Here is a 13,381-nt window from a genome sequence, read left to right on the forward strand (position 1 = left end):
TTGGGCTTTTTTGTAAATAATATTTTTCCATCTTTTTTTTGATAAAAAAAAATATATTAGCGATAAAGGAGAAATTGAACCCAGGAAAAGATAAACCAAACACAACTGCATTTATCATATAAATGAATACAATCTATTCTATTCTATTCTATTCTATTCTATTCTATTCTATTCTCTTTTATTCTCTTTTGGTCCCTCGCGACTCGCCGTAGTCCACTGTGACAGCTGTGCTCCAAAATCAAGATGGCAGAAGATAGCGTCCTCGAAGGCGAAGATGAGAATATTTTATACGATTTACTCATTATTAACGAATGGCCTCCGGAGAATGACACTCAGGTTAGTCGGCTGCTTTCTGCAACTTGTGCCCAGCTTTCTTTTTCTCACGATCGTATCGCCGCGACTTGTGAAAAGCAGCTGGAATGTCAAATAATGACGTGGTGCTCAAGCCAATGTGAAGCCACGTCGCAGCAATTGATCTCCACTTGTCAAACATTTTTGTTTTTGTGTCTTAACATTTTTCTCGTCATTCTGTCATACCGCTTTCCACCGTATGCATGCTTTACTCCCTATGTAACTTAATCGGGCAGTCAGGTGCATCTAATTTGTGCAATTCGTCGCAAGAGTCATTAAAACACATCTGAATTCTATCATTTTAAATGGCATGTAAACACAGAGTAATGTCCATTCAAATAAATGACATCTTTCGCGGTCTTATTTTTGTAGGTACGGGGGAACAAGGAGCAAAACACCTCCCTTATAGCAAAAGCAGTGACAGGTAAGGCACTTGTTCATTGAATTTTGGTTTGCTTTCAAGGGACATAAAATTATAATGATCAGTTTTGTATGAAGTTTAGTTTAACTGTCTTTGAATGTGGTTAAAGAAGATGTGTGTTAAGTGATGCATTTCTTCCAGGCCCATTCCGCCTTATTCTGCACTATTTATGGTACAGGTAAGTTGATAATATTTTGTAGAAAATAACTTTTCTATCAAAATAACCTTTTTCTTTTTAACTCGACTGCCATCGACTGCTGTGGGAAGATTATTTTTTTACTGGACTGGCAATGACTAAGTTAGATGACTTTACAAGTTTGTAAAATATATCTAAAATGTATCTACAATATGACCTTAAAAATGTGCACTTTTTTTTTCAATGTTTTTGTTTTTTTGAAATATACAAATATATTCTCAGGGCCTTTATCTAAAAAGTAAAAATATAATTTGTAAACAAACAAATGAAATAAATATTACATAGTAAAAACACAGAATTTTCACCAAATTTATGTTTCGCAGCGCAAATATGCATATCGTTTACTAAAAAATATTCAATTTTATCCTGGCAATGACTTAAGTTTGATGAAACTTTACAAATTTGTAAATAAATCCCAAAATATTTCTAAAATATGTACTTAAAAATCTTTTAAACCTTTTTATTTCTCTTGATCATAACTTTAATCTTTACAAAATATCCAAGCCCTTACCTTAAAAAAAAAAACAAAAAAAAAACTTTTTTGCAGAGTGCTGTCTAATATAATAATATATTAATAAAGGAACGTGTTTAATTTTTTTGTTGTGACATTTTTGACGTTGCCACTTTCAGCCCGTCAAGTTCTTCTCTTCCTCTTGGTCTCCTGCGGCTTGTGAACAAGCAGATTGGCTGGCAGCTGGTGCTTTCTAGGTACACACGCACGCACGCACACACGCACACACACACACACACACACACACAGACACACACACACACACACGCACACACACATACACACACACAAAATCAGTCAATCTTTTAACGGTGCTCGCAACAACCTCACAAAGTTTTGCTTGTGATTGTTTATCGATTCAGCGGCCAATGTCGTCCATTATTTTGACGCGCTGGACACGGCTCATTTGATTCGCTCCCTTCGAGGTCGTGTTCCAGGTGTTTAACGTCCTCTACTCCAACAAGGACACATCGACTGCCCGTCTTTTTTTCCCTCTTTTATGTATTTTTTTTTTATGTATTTATTTATTTTGCCTCTGCAGTAACGGCAAACTCTTGGCGGTGGTTCAGGACCAGTGCGTGGAGATCAGGTAGGAGCTGTTGCTGTTGTGAATTTATATATTGATGATCGAGTTTATCCAAATGAATATCAATGGCAGTCTAACTAGTGGAAACTAGTGAAAAATCACACAGGCACAGGGAGAATATGCAAACTCCACACAGGAAGGCCGGAGCCAGAATCAAACCCATGGCTAGTCTACTAATCCTTTATTTTCATATATTTTGGATCATAGTTTGAAACTTTTGGATACTGGTCGAGGTCTTAAGCAGGTTGTGTTTGTTGATGTTGTTTTTCCTCATAATTAATTGTTATTAATCAAATTCCCGCTCGTAAGTATTAGATTAAAAAAGATTTTAAAAAGTTACAATGTACATTTTTAATGTACAAGTATACACTCACAGTTTAGGGCAGTGTTATCAAACATAGAGCCAGCTGGCCAGTTCTGGCCCATGAATGGGTGTAATCCACCCCGCGAGATGATTTTATAAAGTATAAAAATGAATTGAATCTTTTTTAAATATATGAAAAACTCAATGTTTTATGATTTCTAGTGATGTTGTGTTTGTGCTATTTTGGAAAGTATTAAAAAAAAGAATAACCCTGAAGTTGTTGTTCTAAAGTTAGATAAACATATACCATTATTTTATTGGTCCGGTCTACATGGGAATTGATTTTTCTCTATATGGACAGCAAGCTAAAACCGGCTTTGATACCCCTGGTTTTAGGATATTTTCTGTAAAGGTATGAAATGACTAACTGAAACTTGAGCCTTGTGAACAAATGTCTAAGCTGTGCTGTAATTGATAAAAAGGCTGGGCTCAGGCACCGCAAGGCTTGCCTTACGTGATTTTCAAGCGTCCCCTTGGAGCATAAGCTGTTGCGGGGGCACGCGGTCAGACAAAGGTCTCTTCTGCCCGGCTCTGATCCGCGCCTACTCAGCTTGCTCCTCTGAGTGTGTGAGAACCACTTGTTGTGTGTGTGTGTGTGCGCGCCTGTTTTTTGTGTGTGTCTTCACCAATGTTTCTTGCCTCTTCAGATCTGTGAGGGATGACTTTGGCTCAGTTATTGGGAAGTGCCAGGGTAAGTGAAAACACCATGTCATAATTACCGTAAATCCCTTGCTATAGGGGACACCAAATTCTGATATTTTCTATATTACCTTGTATAAGACACACCAACATTCTTCATATTTTCTTGTGTTCGTATCCATAAGTTTCCATATATTTGTTGCGGGTTAAGTTGAATGGGATTCAGATTTCCCACATTGTGAGAGGTCAGTGAACGCCTCACCAGTGTAACGTTGAATGCGCTCCAAGCAGTTGTTTTTCCTTTTCCTTGCGACACGGCTTGAGTTCTTTTTGCCATAAATACGCAAGGTTGCGCACCATCCGTGTTACATCAAGTTTATGATTGTTTGTTTATATCCCAAAAGACAGCAATTAATAAACGAGTCAAATGGAATACCTTTCCGCGTTCTCTATACCTTGCCACTCTTCATTGACTCAGCTGGAGACATCGGAACTTTAACGTGATCCTCTCTGTTTTAGTAATATTGCTGTGTGTGAACAACGATGGACTCGGACATTGTTTCAGTCCGCTAGCTTCTTTGGTTGACAATAATGGCATAACAACACTAGCTAACATGAGCTGATGTTAGCTGCAACAGGCACTGATAAATCTAACACTGGCTACAAAATAGCCTGCTTCATAAAATGAGGCTTCAAAATGGTGAAGAATCAAGCCAGTCTGGGCAGCAGACTAAAAACAAGACATTTGGCATCCTACCGGCCACTTGAAGGTAGCTCTGGATCCTCACTCTGCCCACCTAACCAGTCATGGACAGAGAAACTCTCGAGGGGGTGATGATTTCATTATTCAAACTATTACATCACAATCTGACAAGCAGGCTGTGTAAACAAGCAATTTAAAAAAAAAAAAAACACTCCAACATGTCTCTTACTGGGTGGTTTTAATTCTGTCAGCTGCATTATAATGTCCACAAAATGGCAGTTAGTGTATATATATGATTTTGGCATCATTGTGCATGTTGGCTCCCGCCATACCTGCGCCCCGCTCGCTCGTAAGCCCTCCATCCTCCCGCCCGCCGGCTTACATAATTCATGGCTGTTGAGCTGTGATAAACGAAGCTTCTTTACATGGAAGGCGCGCGCGGCGGCTTGGCGGGCTGATTTCCTCCCCGACTTCCACCCACGCCTGCAGAGGAAGGGACGCAAACATCCCATTTTCTAGCTTCTTACACACACCCCCCTTAAAAAGCCATTTATGTGGAAATGGAGCCCCTCTCGGATGCGGATGGCGCGTACAATACATAATGGGGTGAGGGGAGGATGGTGCGGGAATAGGAAGAAAAGATTGAAAAAGCTAGAAATAGGAACACAGGTGCATTTTTTTTTTCTTGCTATAGTCAGCGACCAAAACATTAGGTACACTTGAAATTGAATGAGTGCATCGACCAAAAAACATTCATATATATATATATATATATATATATATATATATATATATATATATACACATATATTTAAATAAGAAATGTATCCTCATTGTCTGATTACCAAGGCCAAATCTTTACGAAAATTCGAAATCAAGCAAACGTCAAAGTTTTTTAAGCTTTTTTTGATAGCTTTTTTCTTCAAGAATGATGGCAGACATTGAATATGAGCTTTACGGTTAATTACACAGGGGAAAAAAACATGAAGTCAATACAAAAATAAAGAACCCATGTTAAAACAGTGGTTCATTGAGATATGAGTGTCCTCACATAAAAGTTTGTGAGATTTTCAGCTTCTGCCTTCATCGGCAAATCTAATTTCATGCTTTTTAATGCCATGGCATTCACTCTACAGGCATCTTTTCAAATTAAAAGCAAATGAATTGGAACATAAAACACCTTTATTGCTAAACTATTTTATGGTAACTCTTTTGCAAAACATTTTATGCCTTTGTTCTGTTGATTTATGTAGATGCACATTGTCATTTGTGATGCATTTTTCAGGAAGGTGAGAGAGAAATAAAAAAGTTGTTGCCGCACACTTTTTATTCTGGAGTTGCTGATTAAAATACACCCATTAATACCATTGCAGTGGTAGTCGCAAAGTTAAAAAGAAAAAATAAACACAGAAGACACAGAATCTGCGGCGATGTTACAATGCTTTGAGTAATGGATATATGAACACAAAAGTGCTTCAACACATGTAGAAAGACAATATATGTACTTTGGCATACATTCTTTATCCTCTGGGGAAATGACTGATATTGCTGCAGATTGTTAGTTACCACTACTACAAACTGTATGACTACAAACATGACTACAAACTGTTACCAAGTAGGCCGCACCAATAAAATCGTCTTATGTGTTTATAAAACCTTCTAAACAACCAATTCATTGTTGTTATACATATATATATATATATATATATATATATATATATATATATAAAATTTGATTATTTACGTTATGACATGTGGCACAACAGTACCTGCAAAATGCCAAAAGGTGGCAGTATTGCTCAACAAACACCTTGTGGCCTTAATACAGTATTACACTTTTCAGACCTCTTCAGTTTTACCTTTTTGCCATGTTGCTTGTAAAGAGTTAACTTCTGTTTACTCTAAGTGAATAAATCTTAAAACAATGTAGTTGATGAAAATCTTATGACGTTGAAATTTGCTTCCAGATCTTGTTCAGCAGTTCTGCAGCCGCGCCTAATGAAATGTCCCCCGAGTCTTTTCAAACGATGCATACATCAAGCCCCCTCGGCTGCCGCGCCACCTTTTCAACGTCCTCCCGAGCAATTTGATGCATGGGCCCTCACCCGTTACGGTCGGCGAGCGCCTTGTTATTTCTCTCGGCGGCGGCCCGATTTATTGTTTGTCACCCGCCGTGTTCTCTAAGTCCTGTCATCCATGCCTTTTTATTTTATTTTATTTGTCGGCGGCATTGCCCGCCGGGGACCGCTAGCGGCGTCTTCTCGCCCGGTTCGCCCAACGCAATAAACGCCGCTAGCGACCCCCCCAAAAAAACACACACACACATTTGATTTACATAACTTTATCGCTTTGCAAAAAACTGCTTCACGTTTGGACAAATCTTTGGTGGTTGCATTGAAAGTATTTAAAACACCAAAAGAGGAAGAAAATTCTAATTTTGGCGCCATTTTGTAATCATTGGAAACAGGAAGGATTGTCCTATGTTCTTTTTTCTGACTGACATGGTTGTAGCTATATTATCAAACAACTTTTAACTAAAATAAAGTCAAGGCCTGTCTAATTTAAAAGTTTACTGAAAGTCCTTGCGTATTTCATTGTGCTGAGTGATTTCCAACATCTTGTTGGCGTTGTGCTCGCGCAGTGCCGAAGGACCCCAACCCGCAATGGCGACGGGTGGCGTGGAGCCACGACTGCACTCTGCTGGCCTTCGCCGACAGCACGGGCACGGTGCGCCTCTTCGACCTGGTGGGCAGCGAGCTGTTTGTCATTCCGCCGGTAATTACGCCTTTCAATTCAATCTTTCTTTTGTGTATATATAGGATACCGGACCAAATAGAGGAATGTACTAAAAGTGTAATAAGTTTAAAATCTACCAAGGTTTTGTGTATTCCAACGAGAGAAAACTGAAAATGTTTATGCCTGTCCCAAGAAAATGATATATAATAAAGAAAAATATAAACAGAAAAGACTGTAAATGTGAAAATATTTGTAGTATAATATTGAAAACACACGAAATGAAAAAAAGCATGATAAACAAAGGTAATATTGTAAATGCAAATACATGCAGTATAACAATGAAAAACAAGAACAAAAACTTGATAAATTAATAAACTTGATGTACATAAACAAAATATACTGACAAAAACAGATTTTGTTATTTTTTATGATGTTTTTGTGTGTGTAAACATATTTTTTGTTGTTTTGTTTTTCCACTCAAAAGCGGTGCCGATCTCAAATTCAATGATTTAATAATATTGTAGTCATTACAGTGCTTTACGAACAGACAAGATGGGCACGGATATTTTTTTTTTCTCCTGTACCCATTTCAACTTTTGATGATACGTTATATCTTCTGTTATTTTACTACTGAAGGCTCGGTTATTTCTCTCCCATGACAGGAAACGGCCCATTAGAAACTCAATGCGTTTTGCAGGGCTCATAAAACAGGTTCCAAACGAGAAAAAAAAACAAATCTTCCACTGACAAAACGTCTTCCTAGCGTCGCATTCCGACTTCACACGTTGCCCGTCGGGGCGTCTTTCCCGTAACTTGCTTCCGTCCTTTTTTGTCACATTTGTGTTCGCGTCCCAGTCCCCCGCGCGCCCTTCTTCAGTCCCATTTCACGCCTCTCCATTTTTAATGTGTGCCACACTTGATGCTCCTTCAAGCCTCCCTTGATCCTCCCTCCGTCCTTCTTATCCTTCAGTCATCCCCATCCCTCCATGCCTCCTATCAAGTCCGTCTCTTTAGTGCCACGCATTAGCATTCCCGGCCTCCGCCGCGCTCTTCCCGGCTTCCCGTTCGCCGCGTAAAGAATTGATATCCTCAAGTCCACATTTGCGGCTTCAGTCGCACAGGCGGAAAAATCGCAATTTTCCATACTCGGCATCTCATTGACCATTATCTTGTTCTGCTTCCCTTCCCCCCTTAAGGAGCTGAGTTTCCCCGGGGATTTCAGCTGCGCCGTAGCGGGCCTCATCTTCCTCCAGTACACCGGCGGCGCTCAGTGGTCGGCCGAGCTGCTCGTCATCACGTACGGGGGCGGGCTCAAGAGCTACCTAGTCAGGTGAGTGAAAACTATTTTAAAATAGGCCATTCATTGAAGGTGCGCCCTATCATCCGGTGTGGAAAATATGCTGCTATAGTAGTAATATTCCTACAAACGAGTTTTTGGGCGTGACAGGAAGTAATTGAGAATCACTGCTGTGACCTCATGTTTGAATTCTACGTACAATTGTCATTCTTTGTCCAGCGTGTGACTGATGAGAATCCTTTTGTGCGGCGCTTACAGTACCGTACGTGAAAGGCCTTCCCCTTTTCGATTCAGCTTGGAGTTATGCTAAAAGCATTAGTGGAGACGTTTGATGTAAGTCAGAGTGGCTTTGCACACTTCCTTCCACTACGCTGAATAGAGGGAAACGTTTCTATTATTTGAGGCTTCCGCCGCACGTCTCGCCGTGTGTGTAAATCGGGCATTAAGTCGTGGGAGAAATGCGCAGATTGGCCCAGAAAGTCAGGGGCTTATTTGTAATGATTGGTTTTCGTTTTGGTGCGGGGCTTATTGCTCCTCTCCTCCTCCTCCTCCTCCTGCGGCTTCTTAGAGCGTTTGAATCCAGCGTCGGGCTCGACATTAAGTCCCCAGGCCCTCCTTTCTCCGCTTTTCGCATGCTCCTCGCAACCAGATTGCTTCTGGGTCATTCCAGAACAATTCCAGAATTTGGTTTCAAAATCCCTGAAAAGTAAACCTTCACTTTTTGATTTTCTGCTCCATATACATAAGAAGTATGTAATAAACGATCATAGGCTTGATAAGTACATCTTACAGATCATTGCTACTATTTTTATTACATTATTTTATAAATAAACCAAAAAACTCTCCTCTCTGTAACAGGGTTGCAAATCTGTGCTAATTAAAAACATTAAAAAATTCTCTTATTGTCAGTGTATGCAGAGAGGACATATCGTTGCTTTAGCTAGTCTTTGAAATGTTATGTCGATTGAAACAAAAGTTGCCACAGTTGCAAGAGACAGCAATGAAACAAATAATACCCCTCCAAAAAGAAGAAGAAGAACTGCATGTTTTAGTATTGCGTGTGTAGATTATTTAAAATTCAGTGGGTGGGACGTAAAACGTCCTCCAGTTCAAGAATGACCCTGGTCCTTTCAACTCCTCACCATGACAAATGAATCCATTTGTTGTTTTTTAAACAGTGTGGGCACCAATCAGAACTTCCAAGAGAACCACAGCTTCAGCTTCTCCGCCCACTACTCCCACGGAATCACCTCGGCCATTTACCACCCGGGCCACCGGTAAGTCCGCGCCTCCTTCCGTTCGTCTGTCCTGAAATTTTCGTCCCCGGTGTGTGATAAACACAGCGAGGCCAATCGGGGGAGAGATCACCTCGCCGTCGCGCCGATCTGCCCGCTAATCATGTCGGGCCTCTAATCCGTGACCCAAAACGTAATGCGCAGCCACCAGCGCGCGCTGCGGACGGCGAGCAGATTGACTTTGGCAGGTGAAATCTGGCCTCGGCCGCTTAATGGCGCCTGACAGCCACTGTCAAGCGTTTGCCAGCCGACAAACCGGATGAAACTTTAATGATCTGCGCTGTGAAAAGTGGGTCAGAGCAAGCAGTCGCATATAGATTAGAACCAGACCAGACGTGTACAGTCAGTGTCCATTTATAGTGGGGGAACGCATTCCAAACCATTCAGTAGACCAATATTGTCCCCCACAAAGTACCCCTAAGCAGCACAGCATTTTTATATGAAGAAAAAAAATGACTTAAAACGAAGTGATGTGCCACCTGATTTCCTAATCTTATATTTGTAGTGGCAACTTGAGCGGTATTTACATATTCATTTATTTTTTACAACTCGATATAAGTTGCTGCATGTTCCAATTAATCTGCTCTCAATTTGAAAATGTACTGTTCCTGTTGCTCCATTGAATTAGATTTGCTGGTTACTGAAGCAAAAGAATGCATTCTCTGAACTGCATTCTTTTACTGCTGCAGTAGAGCCACCAAAAAAAAAAAAAACCCCTCCCAGAAAGCCGTACTCAAAACACAGGAGATCGGTGTTAGGTCGAGGCAACCTCAAACATTTGATTAACATCAAAGAGGAAGGAAAACCAGGGGCTTGAACTCTTTTTACTCGCGAGGGGAGTGGACAAAGATGTGCACAGTTCACTGATCTCCTACTGCTCTGGTTGCAATTTCTGTCCGCCCCTCTTTTATTCATTTTAATCATCCCTAGTTACAAAGTCACTTGCTGGCCTGAGAGGTTAGGGGCTAAATATGGTAGCAGGGTCACAATCAGTTTCTGATGGTGGGGGGTGTAGGTGCAAGTCCATACACTATCAGTCCACACGATCGCTGCTATCTTCTTTTCCAGGAAACAGGTCAGGGAACGATCCCTGAAGCCCATTATAGTTAACGTGAAATTAGGTTAAGCATGTCCATAATGAGTCGAATACTGGAGATTGGTTGGCCGATATCTATCTGTAATTTCAGATGTGAAGACATTTTGTAATCCCCATTTATGATTTGGACTCGGTAAACGGACTTTCACTTTAATAGTGCTTTTCTACCTTGGGTACTCTCCATGAATTTGATATGATTTTGATTTCATTCGAAAACAGCAGTCTGGGTTTGAGGTGATCCTTGCGTTGCATCTTGTGGCCACCAGGGTGCAGTGTTGAGCCAAGCAACGCTGTCCCAACTACACTCCCCCAACTGGCTTTTGTTTGTTGAGGTTCCTCAGATATTTATCCACCCATCCATTTTCCACGTCCTCATCTTTTAATTTTTAAATAATGACTGTTTAATAATGGATCAATGGGAACCAAGGCTGCAGTGCTAAAGCTTTGGATCTTCTATTGGTCCTTTCCAGGCTGCTGCTGGTGGCCGGCTGCGATTCTGGGGATGAGGGCTCATCCAAGGCCTCTTCTTGCGGGCTCACTGCGTGGCGGGCTCTCTCTGGCTCGCCCCACTACAAGCAGGTGACCAGCTTCGAGGACGATGTCAACACGGTGAGGAGAGTGCGCCAAGGACGCGGATGAAGTCCTTGCAATCATAAAACGCAATGGTGTGATACAAAACATAACCAGAATGCAAGCCGAGGCACTTGTATTCAAGACATCACTGCAGTAGAAACAGCATATAGTCAGGTAGTCAGTATTTGATCCGACTTGGCGAAAGTGTCACCTGCGTGTGTTTTTCTTCTCTCAGAGCCAGAAGCGAGGTTTCTTGAGGATGCCCAGCTTGAGGCTGTTCAGCAGACAGGGAGATGAAAAGGTAGCATTTCTCATTTCTCGCCTTTTTTTTTTTCCCCTCCCCGCCTGGGGACCGATGTGAGCACTTTATCCGTGCTGTGTGCTTCAGGACGGCGTATTCCGCATGAGTCTGAGCCTCGACGGGACGCTGCTGGCTGTCATTCACTTCTCGGGTCGCCTGTCAATCTGGGACGTCCCCTCGCTTAAGCAGAGGGCCTCGTGGGAGCAGGACCAGCAGGTAGATAACGCTCGTAAACCGTCAATTTTATGTTAGACATGCTCTATCGAGGGTCCCGCTGAGCCGGAGACCATCGTATCTGACTTTGTGGGGGTACGAGAGATTTTAACAGTGTTGCTTGTGGGTATCAACAAACCTAATTTTGTACTTTTTATTGCCGTGGCAGTTATAGTGCATCTTTCTTTTCAAATTAAGAGCAAATTAATTGGAACATGAAACAGCTTGTTTCTTTATTGTCCCACGCTGAGATTAGAGACAGTTCTCTGGAGTTGCTGAAAAAGCGGCTAGGTGTACCACAACAATTTTTTTCCGCACTATATGGCTCACCTAAAGGCCTTCAGTTTTTTCAAATACTGACAGTGCATCTTATAATCCGGTACGCCTTATACAGCCTATAGAGAGAGGTTTACTGTCACATGCATATTAAGACTACACAATAAAGTTCACTTCCCCGAGCTGACTTAAATGCCACGCAATAGAGCCAATAATAAAGTAGGCAATAAAAAAAACGCACAGCACAAAAGCGGTGCTGATCACAAATCTGAAGCGATGCAAAGCCGCCATCTGCTGGCTTACGGTTAATTGCTCGGACTTGAGTTGTCAAACTTAAACGTCCACGGCAGTGAATGAGTTAAGCCTTGCGAGGGGCGAGACTGACTAACATTCTTTTGCACGGTGTGAGCTGGCATTCGTTCCACTCTAGGAGAAGAGTTTTATTTTTGCAATGTGCGCTGCATTTGTTGTGTGTATTTCCGCCTCCTTTAAGTGTAAACAGTGTGGAGAGATTAATCTTCATCTTTCCCCCTTCCCTCCCTCCCTCCCTCCCCGGCAGCCAGGATTTGAGGAGATCAATCCGGAGTGGAAGACGTCACTGGAGAGGAGGAAGAAAATAAAAGGTAGCTTGGCCCGCGGGGCTCTTAGCACAAGACAACTTCTTTTTATTTATTTCTTTCTTTCCACAACGCTGACACAGCACAGCGCGCCGGAGACGATTAAATGATCTTTGACGCGTCTTATTCACAGAATTATACACTTATTTATACACGGCGAGCGGAGGCCTCTCGACTTTATTTCATCCCGCCGTGCCGTCCTTTGACAGTTCTGGGCCATCCGTACTGACAGCTGTGACAGCTCGGGTAAAAAAAAAAAAAAAAAAAAAAAAGTGGTGTCATGATGACAAGAAAGTGCCCACGTATAAACACTTTTTATCCAGCGCATCATGCTCTTGTCAGGAAATTTTAGCTGAAACTAATTTGTGAGCTGCTTATTTTTTACAGTATTTAGGGAGTTGGGTTAATTTTTGTATGAAAATATCACATTTTTGTACTTTTTTTTTTTTTTTTCTTGAGGTAGTGGAACCCACTGCATGTTTATCTGGAAAAAATCAATACCGTATTTTCCGGCAATAAGCCTCTCAAATCATGAGGGAAAGTTGTGGCTTATAGTCCGAATAATACGGTAAATAAAAGGGAAGATTATACAGTAAAAGGGTGTTGGTTGACTTATAAAAGTCAAGATTGGAAACATCATTTTCCAAGCCTTTTAGATGGTAAAACTTGTCAGTTTGACCAGCAACACAATTGACTTATGAGACATCGCGGAACAATACAAAATAAATATAGTAAAATAACAATCATACAAAGTAGATAGTGTAGAATCAAAGAGTATGTAACATTTGCGAAAAAAAAATTAAAAATGTTTTAATTAGCTAACACTTCACTGCACATGCTCCCTTTACAAGACGGCGAGATGCGCAATATATTTCTGATATTTTGCATCCCAGAGTGAGTTTGTGGTGGCCGTTTGTTCAGACAAGGAGCAGTACTATCCCCTGGTGGACGTCAACTGGTGGAGCGACAACGTTTTGATCTTGGCCCGCTGCTCGGGCGCCGTCACCGTCTCGTCCGTCCGAAGCCTCCGCAACCTTCTGGGCAAATCCTGCGAGTGGTTCGAGCCTTCGCCCAGGGTCACGGCCGCGCACGATGGCGGATTCCTCAGCCTGGAGGTACGCCTTACTTCTGGGACCGCTTTTTTTCACTCTTTCTTACCTCGTTCAATCCTACAGACATATTTCTACATTTTTAATTTTTTAAGTC

The 13,381-nt window shown here is 41.5% G+C and overlaps 1 protein-coding gene across 2 annotated transcripts in view; it reads left to right on the plus strand.

The window, feature by feature from the left end:
• The first annotated feature begins 238 nt into the window (after window positions 1-238).
• nbas (NBAS subunit of NRZ tethering complex) overlaps window positions 239-13,381 on the plus strand; it is a 78,613-nt gene continuing 65,470 nt past the window's right edge. For both annotated transcript variants that reach the window (XM_088403744.1, XM_088403745.1), the window contains exons 1-14: window positions 239-336; window positions 724-775; window positions 914-950; window positions 1,599-1,676; window positions 2,021-2,068; window positions 3,077-3,120; window positions 6,413-6,546; window positions 7,704-7,837; window positions 8,983-9,081; window positions 10,666-10,804; window positions 11,004-11,069; window positions 11,157-11,285; window positions 12,118-12,181; window positions 13,097-13,290. In XM_088403744.1, coding sequence (XP_088259870.1) covers window positions 244-336; window positions 724-775; window positions 914-950; window positions 1,599-1,676; window positions 2,021-2,068; window positions 3,077-3,120; window positions 6,413-6,546; window positions 7,704-7,837; window positions 8,983-9,081; window positions 10,666-10,804; window positions 11,004-11,069; window positions 11,157-11,285; window positions 12,118-12,181; window positions 13,097-13,290 — 1,311 coding nt within the window. In that variant the 5' untranslated portion in view covers window positions 239-243. The remainder of the gene's footprint in view (window positions 337-723; window positions 776-913; window positions 951-1,598; window positions 1,677-2,020; window positions 2,069-3,076; window positions 3,121-6,412; window positions 6,547-7,703; window positions 7,838-8,982; window positions 9,082-10,665; window positions 10,805-11,003; window positions 11,070-11,156; window positions 11,286-12,117; window positions 12,182-13,096; window positions 13,291-13,381) is intronic.

The sequence above is a fragment of the Hippichthys cyanospilos genome, chromosome 20 (assembly GCF_059441005.1).
Source record: "Hippichthys cyanospilos isolate Australia breed blue-spotted pipefish chromosome 20, RoL_Hcya_1.0, whole genome shotgun sequence".
Taxonomy (NCBI): domain Eukaryota; kingdom Metazoa; phylum Chordata; class Actinopteri; order Syngnathiformes; family Syngnathidae; genus Hippichthys; species Hippichthys cyanospilos.